Source organism: Trichechus manatus, unplaced genomic scaffold (genome assembly GCF_000243295.1).
Source record: "Trichechus manatus latirostris isolate Lorelei unplaced genomic scaffold, TriManLat1.0 scaffold00082, whole genome shotgun sequence".
Classification (NCBI taxonomy): domain Eukaryota; kingdom Metazoa; phylum Chordata; class Mammalia; order Sirenia; family Trichechidae; genus Trichechus; species Trichechus manatus.
In genome coordinates this window covers 6,870,512-6,880,584 of record NW_004444018.1, presented here as the reverse complement: position 1 = coordinate 6,880,584, position 10,073 = coordinate 6,870,512, and the positions used below count along the sequence as shown (strand labels likewise).

The 10,073-nt window shown below is 42.9% G+C and overlaps 1 protein-coding gene across 2 annotated transcripts in view; it reads left to right on the top strand.

The window, feature by feature from the left end:
• Positions 1-314: 314 nt before the first annotated feature.
• ISCA1 (iron-sulfur cluster assembly 1) overlaps positions 315-10,073 on the top strand; it is a 50,797-nt gene continuing 41,038 nt past the window's right edge. For both annotated transcript variants that reach the window (XM_023735807.1, XM_004381317.2), the window contains exon 1: positions 315-476. In XM_023735807.1, the coding sequence (XP_023591575.1) occupies positions 396-476 (81 nt within the window). In that variant the 5' untranslated portion in view covers positions 315-395. The remainder of the gene's footprint in view (positions 477-10,073) is intronic.

Sequence of the window (10,073 nt, the reverse complement as noted above, 5' to 3'; positions counted from 1 at the left end):
ATGCGTTTGTTATTCTGAGGATCAAAGGAGGTGACGCCGCACGTTGCCCAGGAGGCAAGTCTTGAAGCGCAGCGCCTCCAGAGTCAGCAAGGTCACGAAGGTCACTCCGCGTCTACCAACCGCTCTCTCTACGTCACGCCGAGAACCTCCTCCTGCGGAGGCGACATTTCTCCATGCTCCTGCGCTCACCAGCCTGCGAAGGCACCGGCCCGCCCGTCACTCACGCTGCCCAGCCAATGGCGGCGGTGGGCGGTGGAGGGCGGTGCGGGGGCGGGCCGGGGCGGGGCGGGGCCTGGCCGCCGTGCGCCGGAGCTTGTGGCGTCAGTGCGCGCGCCGTGTCCATGGAGAGAGGTTGAGCAGTCGGAGCTCCGGCCGGAGCCACCGGGGCGGTGAAGATGTCAGCTTCCTTAGTTCGAGCCACAGTCCGGGCTGTGAGCAAGAGGAAGCTGCAGCCCACCCGGGCTGCCCTCACCCTGGTGAGTGCGTGGGACGCGCGGCCGAGGTCGTGACATTGGTTCACCTCCGCCCCCTACGAGGAGCGGTCACGGCGACGGAGACTGGGGACGCAGAGGGCGCGGACGCGGCCAAGCTGAGGGACGCCGGGTCCCGCTCCGCAGTCGCGTCACTGCTTTTCCCTTGTCGGCTCCCTGGTGAGAGAAGTGAACCTCGGGGGGCAGTGGAAACTACGTTTCCCAGCAGGCCATGCGGCCGCCGCGTGGGGGCGGGGAAGGGGCGTTGCGCGTGTCGCCGGGTCGGCGCTGTGCGGTCAGTGTCCTTAATTAGCGCCGAGAAACGACCCCTAAAGCCTTATTCCTTGAGGTTTTTGCTGGGCTGCAGTTGTTTGGTGTCTGATGTCGTTCAGAGATTGAGTATGCTAATTAAGCACCAGGGCTATCTCGATGAATAAATCAGGATTCTTTTCTGGGTGGCGTAAACATGCTTAAGCGCTCTGCTCCTAGCCAGAAAATTCGAACTTTCCCAGAGGCGCTTGGAAGACGGGCCTGGCGACCTGCTTTTGAAAGATCACAGCCTTGAAAACCCTATAGAGCATTTCAGCTCTGCACATGTGGGGTCGCCATGATTTGGAATCTGCTCAGTTGCAACTAACAACAGCATCGCTTGCGGTGCTTGGAGAGGGGTGAAGCTCACCAAATGACAGCATGGAAGAAGGGGAAGAGTCTGTAATGAGAGCGCAGCCATAACAAAGCCCACCCCCCTTGCTGTGCACAAAGGGTTACTTCCTGCTGTCCTGAGATGCTTTGTGAAACATCTGTGCCACACACCTCCGGCCCCCCACCCCAGGAATCCTAGGCTTCGGTAGGCTCTTACATCGGACAAAGAAGGATAAAGATTGCTCCCCTCAGGGAGTTTGCAGGGTGAAAGGTCAGACACACTCAACAGGCACGAGAATTTACCACTCTTAACATTGTTCCCTCTGTAGTGTATTTGTAAGATTTTTTTTTATTGAGGTATGATTCATATAACATAAAATTAACCACTTTAAAGGGTACGGCTCAGTGGCATTTAATACATTCATAAGGTGTGGTGCAGCCGTCACTTTTCCCTAGTTTTAAAACATTTTCCTCAACCCAAGAGGAAACCTCTTACCCATAAAGCAGTTGCTTGTATTTGTAACTTTGAAAGGAATTAATTTCATAGGAAAGCAGTCTGTTCACCATTCTTCACACACAGTTAAGGAGAAGCCTTTGTGCAAGCGTTCAGCACTGGAGACTGAAAAAATAGATTATTTAAATTGAACTGTGGATTCCATTCAGTCTAATGCCATAAACAGGCCTATTGCCAGAAAATCAGTTGCAGCAAAATAGAAGTCATGATCAGTTGGGAGAATTCATTTTTATAGTGGATAAATGTTTTAGACCCTGAAGGAGCTGTCTCATTGTACAGTACTGTGTTCTGTGTTACCTTTTTCTGTATCAGCAACCTCATTTTCATGTTCGGAAAAGTACAGTATCTGGTCTTACAATTTGCCAAAGTCTTCAAATCACAAGGAACTGGACGTTCTCAAATAAAAAAGAATTCTACCACTGATAGTAGTTAAGCCAGAAAGTTAGGAGGTGGGGAAGACTTTCTTTTGCCTATTTTTCTCCATCACGACTAACATGTTACCTGTTCCTTCAAAATATCTGAGTCATTTCGTTTCTCTCCGTCCCTGCTCATTCAGCAGACGTTTATCAAGACCTAGAAATAAATGACCACCACGCATCTGTCAGTTTGTTGCACTCTGGTGACTTCCATGTTTCTGTGATATTGTAAGCTATGCCACCAGTATTCAGATACCATCAGGGTCATCCATGGTGGACAAGTTTCAGCGGAGCTTCCAGACTAAGACCAGGAAGAAGGACATGGCAATCTCCTTCTAAAAAAAATTGACGAACGAAAACCTTATAAATAGCAGCAGAACTTGTCTGATACAGTGCCAGAAGATGAGCCCCACAGGTTGGAAGGCACTCAAAATACGGCTGGAGAAAACTGCCTCCTCAAAGGTGAGTCAACCTTAATGACTTTCGGGACCTTCATGTGCTGATGTGGCATGACTCAAGATGAGAAGAAACAGCTAGAAACATCCATTAATAATCAGAACATAGAATGTATGAAGTATGAATCTAGGAAAATTGTAAGTGCTCTAAAATGGAATGCATGAAGATAGATATCCTAGGCATTAAGGATTGGCCATCTTGCATTGGACAGTCATATGCTAGGAGTGAGAAATTAAAGAGGAATGATGTTGCACTCATCATCAAAAAGAACATTTCAAGATTGGTCCTGAAGTACAACGCTGTCAGTGGTAGGATACCATCCATATGCCTACAAGGGAGTCTAGTTAATACTATGACTATTACTCAAATTTACACGCCAACCACTAATGCCAAAGATAAAGAAATTGAAGATTTTTACCAACTTCTGCAGTCTGAAGTTGATCAAACTTGCAATCAAGATGTATTGATAATTACTGGTTGTCTTAGTTATCTGGGAAACCCTGGTGGCATAGTGGTTAAGAGCTATGGCTGCTAACCAAAAAGTTGGCAGTTCGAATCCACCAGACGCTGCTTGGAAACCCTATGGGGCAGTTCTCTGTCCTGTAGGGTTACTATGAATCAGAATCGACTCGACAACAGCAGGTTTTGGTTTTGGTTTTAGTCGTCTAGTGCTGCTATAACAGAAATACCACAAGTGGATGGCTTCAACAAACAGAAGTTTCTTCTCTCACAGTCCAGTAGGCTAGAAGCCCAAATTCAGGGCATCAGCTCCAGGAGAAAGCTTTCTTTCTCTGTCGGCTCTGGAGGAGGGTCCTTGTCATTAATCGTCCCCTGGACTAGCCTCTCAGCGCAGGGGCCTTGGGTTCCAAAGCGTACACTCTGCTCCTGGCTCTTACTTTCTTGGTGGTGAGGTCCCCCTGTCTCTTTGCTAGCTTCTCTCTTTTATATCTCAAGAGCGATTGACTTAAGATACAACCAAATCTGGTAGATAAGAGTCCTGTCTCATTAACATAACTCTCTAATCTTGCCTCATTAACATCATGGAGGTAGGATTTACAACACATGGGAAAATCACATCAGATGACAAAATGGTGGACAGTCACACAACCCTGGGAATCATGGCCTACCCAAGTTGACACACATTTTGGAGGGATACAGTTCAATCCATAACACTGGTGATTGGGATGCAAAAGTTGGAAAGAAAGGATTGGTAGTTGGAAAATACAGTGTTGGTGACAGAAACAACACCGGAGATGGCATGATAGAATTTTGCAAAATCAACAACTTGTTCAACACAGATGTCTTTTTCAACATCAGTGGCAACTGTACATGTAGACTTTGCTGGATGAAATACACAGGAATCAAATCAATTACATCTGTGAAAGAGACAGTGGAGAAGTTCAGTATCATCAGTTACAACAAGATCAGGGGCTGACTGCGGAACACCATCAATTGCTCATCTGCAAGTTCAAGTTGAAGCTGAAGAAAATTAAAACAAGTCCATGAAAGCCAAAGTATGACCTTGAGTATATCCCACCTGAACTTAGAGACCATCTCAAGAATAGATTTGATGCATTGAACACTAATGACTGAAGACCAGATGAGTTTTGGGGGACATCAGGGACATCATACATGCAGAAAGCAACAGGTCATTAAAAAGACAGGAAAGAAAGAAAAGACCAAAATGGGTGTCAGAAGAGACTCTGAAACTTGTTCTTGAACTTCGAGTAGCTAAGGCGAATGGGGAAAATGATGAAATAAAAGAGCTGAACAAAAGATTTCAAAGGGTAGCCGGAGAAGACAAAGTGAAGTATTATACTGAGATGTCCAATGACCTGGAGATAGAAAACCAAAAGGGAAGAACACTCAGCATTTCTCAAGCTGAAAGAACTAAAGAAAAATTCAAGCTTTGAGTTGCAATGTTGAAGGATTCTATGGACAAAATATTGAATGATGCAGAAAGTACCAAAAGAAGATGGAATACACAGAGTCACTGTACCAAAAATAACGGGTTGATGTTCACCCATTTCAGGAGGTAGTATATGTTCAAGAATCAGTGGTAATGAAGGAAGAAGTCCAAGCTGCAGTGAAGGCATTGGCAAAAAACAAGATTCCAGGAATTGACAGAATATCAATTGAGATGTTTCAGCAAACGGATGCAGCACTGGAGGTGCTCGCCTGTCTATGCCAAGAAATTTGGAAGACATCTGGCCAACTGACTGGAAGATTTGTGCCCATTCCAAAGAAAGATGATCTAACAGAATGCGGAAATTATCAAGCAATATTATTGATATCACACACAAGTAAAATTTTGTTGAATTCAAAAACGGTTGCAACAGTACATTGACAGGGAACTGCCAGAAATTCAAGCCAGATTGAGAAGAGGACTGGAACAAGGGATATCATTGCTGATGCGAGTGGATCTTGACTGAAAGCAGAGAATACCAGAAAAATGTTTACCTGTATTTTATTGACTGCAAAGGCATTCGACTGTGGGTCATAACGAATTGTGGATAACGTTGTGAAGAATGGGAATTCCAGAACACTTAATTGTGCTCATGCAGAACCTGCACTTAGACCAAGAGGCAGTCGTTCAAGAAGAACAAGGGAATACTGCATGCTTTAAATCAGGAAACGTGAGCGTCAGGGTTGTATCCTTTCACCGTATTTATTCAGTCTGTATGCTGAGCAGATAATTTGAGAAGCTGGTCTATGTGAAGAAGAACTTGGCATCAGGATTGGTGGAAGACTCATTAACAACCTGCATTATGTAGATGACACAGCCTTGCTTGCTGAAAGTGAAGAGGACTTGAAGCACTTACTGGTGAAGATCAAAGACCATAGCCTTCAGTATGGATTACAGCTCAACACAAAATAAAAATCTTCACAACTGGACCAATGAACAACATCATGATAAATGAAGAAAATATTGAATTGTCAAGGATTTCATTTTACTTGGACCCACAATCAACACCCATGGAAGCAGCAGTCAGGAAATCAAATGACATTTTGCATTCGGCAATTTTGCTGCAAAAGACCTCTTTAAAGTTTTGAAAAACAAAGATGTCACTTGAGGACTAAGGTGCACTTGAGCCAAGCCATGGTATTTTCAGTTGCCTCATATGCATGCGAAAGCTGGACGGTGACTAAGGAAGACTGAAGAAGAATTGATGCAGTTAAATTATGGTGTTGGCGAAGAATATTGAACATACCTGGACTGCCAGAAGAATGAACAAATCAGTCTTGGAAGAAGTACAGCCAGGATGCTCCTTAGAAGCAAGGATGGCGAGACTTCTCTTACATACTTTGGACCTGTTATCAGGAGAGACCAGTCTCTGGAGAAGGACAGTGTGCTTGGTAAGGTAGAAGAAAAAGAGGAAGACCTTCGATGAGATGGATTGACACAGTGGCTGCCAACAATGGACTCAAACATAGCAATGATTGTGAGGATGGTGCAGGACCAGGCAGTATTTCTTTCTGTTGTACATAGGGTCACTGTGAGTCGGAAGTGACTTGACAGCACCAAATAGCAACAACAGAAATAAATGAGTCAGTTTCTGCCCTAACGATGATAACACATCTCACAACCAGCTTGCTTCCCTGTGCCTCACTACACGTTACCACTTAGCAGGCTAATTCTGCAAAAAAAAAAAAAAAAAAAAAAAAAAAGCTTTGTCATAACAGTTCTCAGTTCACCAGAGCTACTTGTTGCTTCACTCAACTGGTCCAATTAACTTGCAGTTTCTGTGTCTGAATTCATCCTAGTTAACTGTACAGCTGACTTTAGAGCTCCTTTTCTTGTGATTTTTCTTACAAGCTGGTACCAGAGAAAAAGCACGTTAGCTCTGCTTTGCGTTAACAGTGCTTGCATCTGTTTTTGTCCTAGGCATGTGTTCCCTAGTGTCGAGACACTATGGCATATATGCTGTCTGTGCTTAGTTTTCAAGTGTTTTGCAAACATTTTTTTATCCCAGCATGTTCTGTTAAATTCAAAAGCAGTGAGATGATCAAAGGGCTAATGAGAGGAGATATGTAAGAGGAAACAAACACAGAGGTAATTCAATAAAACTGGTAAGAAAAGATAAATGTTACCTTTATGTATGGGGTGATCATTGTAAATTTTGACATCAGGAATTTGACAAGTTGCAACACTTGCAAAGTGCTTACCTGTGCAGTCTACCAGAGGTCAGCAAGAGGAAAAGTAATTGATGAAATGGAAGAATGTCAGCACACATTATCTGAGTTAATTGATGTTAATCCAGCATAAGACTGGTGGTTTCCTTGAAAAAAGGATTTAGACTGGAGACAGGCTGTCCGTGAAACGTTTACGCCCACCAGTGATGTTCCTTGATTGAAGGCTTTAAGACTCCCACTCACCACATCACAGTGAGTACCCTTGGACACCTGCAGAGAACATAAGAGAGCAACACCCCCTGTTCTCTTCCCCCCATTTTCCTACATACCCAGGAATTAACAGATGGAATTGAATTTGTAGGAGCCATAATAAATGTGCTTGAATAACCCAAAGGTTTTGTGCTGCCCTGCTGGCAGAGGCTTTACTTTCATTGAAGAGACACCATCATTGTGCAAGTCAGAATTAGCTGCCACCCTAATTTAGGGCAATGAGTGTACGCACCACCACGCATAAAGCAACCATTAGTACAAATTTATTTACAAGGAAAAATGAGTTTTCTTTGGATAAATATTTTAAGAGCAAGAGTCAGACAATATTGCCAGTATTTACTGTTCTCTCCTGAACATATCTTTCATACGTTGTTGCTGTTGTTAGATGTTGTTGAGTTGATTCTGACTCATAGTGACCCCGTGTGACAAAGTAGAACTGCCCCATAGGGTTTTCTTGGCTGTAATCTTTACAGAAGCAGATCACCAGGTCTTTCTCCCAAGGAGCCATTGGGTGGGTTAGAAGCATCCACCTTTCCGTTCGTAGCCAAACACTTAACCATTGTGCCACCAGGATTCCTTCGTTTCATATATTAGTCCTAGTAATTTTCAGTGTCACTCCGGGCTGCAAGTGGACTTAGGGAACAAATTTTCTGTTAAGTAGAGTTGCTCCTATGCCCCCAATACAGAATCTGTTTCAAGCTGTTGGGCCAGACATGTGGGCCTTGTTAATTCTCCTCTTTAATCCCTCACAGATGAAGTGATTTCTCACAGGTGTATACTCTGGTTTCATTTTCTCACAAAGCTTCTGCTCTACCCCTTTTTCTGAATTTGATTTATAGTTCTCATCACTATGTACCACATGTTCCTTGAAATTTTCACATGTTCGGTTTTTAAAAGGTAGCAACTGTGTCTTACGTTTATTCTCTGTTCCTGTAATGCAGCCTTTCTCAACCAAAGTTCTGTGAGAGAATTGAACCTTACAGAAAATGACTTGAGTGGCTTTCAATCCTCCCAAGGATAGTACATACCCAGTATTATTCTGATGCACAGAAGTTAATTCATTAAGTACAGCAGATGTCTTAGGGCAGTAGGGCTTAATTGTCTTGGGGCACCCACTTGAGAAAGGCTAGGAAATGCTGAATATGATGTTAAATGCATTGAGGCTCATTAATGAGCTGTTAATTCATAGAGCCCTGGTGGCACAGTGGGTAAAGTGATCCACTGCTAACTGAAATGTCCGAGGTTTAAAACCACCAGTGGCTCCTCCAGAGAAAGATGTGGCAGTCTGCTTCTGTAAAAGATTTACAACCTTGGAAACCCTATGGGGTCTCTGTGAGTCAGAATTGACTCAGTGGCAGTGGGTTTGGTTTTCTTTAGTAATTCATAGAAGGGGCAGCACCAGAAGTCCTTTGGAACAGCAGCCAGAAGCATATCATCAAGTACTAGCTTTGTATCTGAAGGCAGTTTAAGGGAGTATTAACCAAAACCAAACTTGTTGCTGTCGAGGTGATTCTGACTCATGGCGACCCCATGTGCTACAGAGTAGAACTGCTTCGTAGGGTTTTCTTAGCTCTACTCTTTACAGAAGCAGATCATTAGGGCTTTCTTCTGCAGCTTTGCTGCGTGGGTTCAGACCACCAACCTTTATGTTAGTGGTTGAGCGCAAACCATTTGCGCCACCCAGAGACCTAAGGGAATGTTGTTACTGCTGTTAGTTGCTATCAAGTCAGTTCTGACTCATGGCGACCCTGTGTGTCCAGACTAGAACTGCTCCATAGAGTTTTCAAGGCTTGTGACCTTTCAGCAGCAGATCGGCCAGCCTGTCTTCTGAGGCACCTCTTGGTGGTTTCGAACTGCCAACCTTTCAGCTAGTAGTTGAGTGCTTAACCAGTTGCAGCACTAAATGTCTAACAGTGAGGGAATGGTTAAGTAAATTAGACTAGATCCTATTGGTGAAATATAGTCATTGTAAATAATGATTTTAAAAAATAGATTTAGGTAATGAATCTTGGTTCTTTTACATACTAGTTCTGTGCTCCTGTGCACATTAATCTTTAATGCCTAAGTTGCAGAGTTTTAACAATAAAAGGATGATGCATATAAACCATTAAGCGCCTGTTATTGAGTATCATTGGTTCAGTGTCATTTAGTGCTGTGGAGTCAATTTGAACTCATAACCCCATGCAACAGTAGAACTGCCCCATAGGGTTTTCTTGGCTTTAATCTTCACAGGAGCAGTTTGCCAGGTCTTCTCCTGTGGAGTCACTGAGTGGGCTTGAACTGACAACCTTTTAGTTATCGGCAGAGTGCTTTAACCTTTGTGCCACCCGGGCTCCTTATTAAGCACCTAGAAGTCACTTAATAACCGGTAAACGTATGTTTATTACTGTGTATCAAATGAGAAACATTACATGTTACATTTTTTAAAGTAGGCTACAAAATTGTGTATATATACTGTGATTACAAATACTGTGTGTGTATATGTGTATATATACCTGAATAGGAAAAGACAAGTTTTGAAAAAACACCATAATTCCAGCAATGGTTGTTAAAGACTTAGAGAAAATAATACTGTAGCTTTTTCATTGGTTGCTATTTATCTGCCACCTTGTAAACATTAAAATGCCAGATGTATAATGAAATAAAAATAGGTTGTAGTTCTTGACTCATTTTCAGTATATGTAATCATGGAGTCGATTGAAGTAACTAAATTAAAACTGTTTCAAGGAACAGAAACTGCATTGAATAAAGTAAACTTATTGCATTGAATGAGACTCTTTTATCTACAGTGCCTTTTCTCATAATTTTAACAACAAAAACAGTCTGGAAATTTTTTAAAAAGGGGGATATTCAGATACTCTTCCACTTGAAATGTTCCTGTGATTTTAGTATGCAACCCACGTGTGTTTTGTTTAGATCATCACAGAGGCGCCGTCTGCATCTTTGACCTCGCCAGCATTAAACCAAAACTGTGTGGCAGATTTTTATTTCAACAAATATTGTCCCATGGTTATGCCTTTTTTTTAAAATTTTTTTTATTGTACTTCAGGTGAAGGTTTACAGAACAGATAGATTCTCATGAAACAATAGTACACATATTGTTTTATGATATTGGTAAACAACCCCACGACATGTCAACCCTCTCCCTTCTCGACCTTTTTTTTTTTTTTT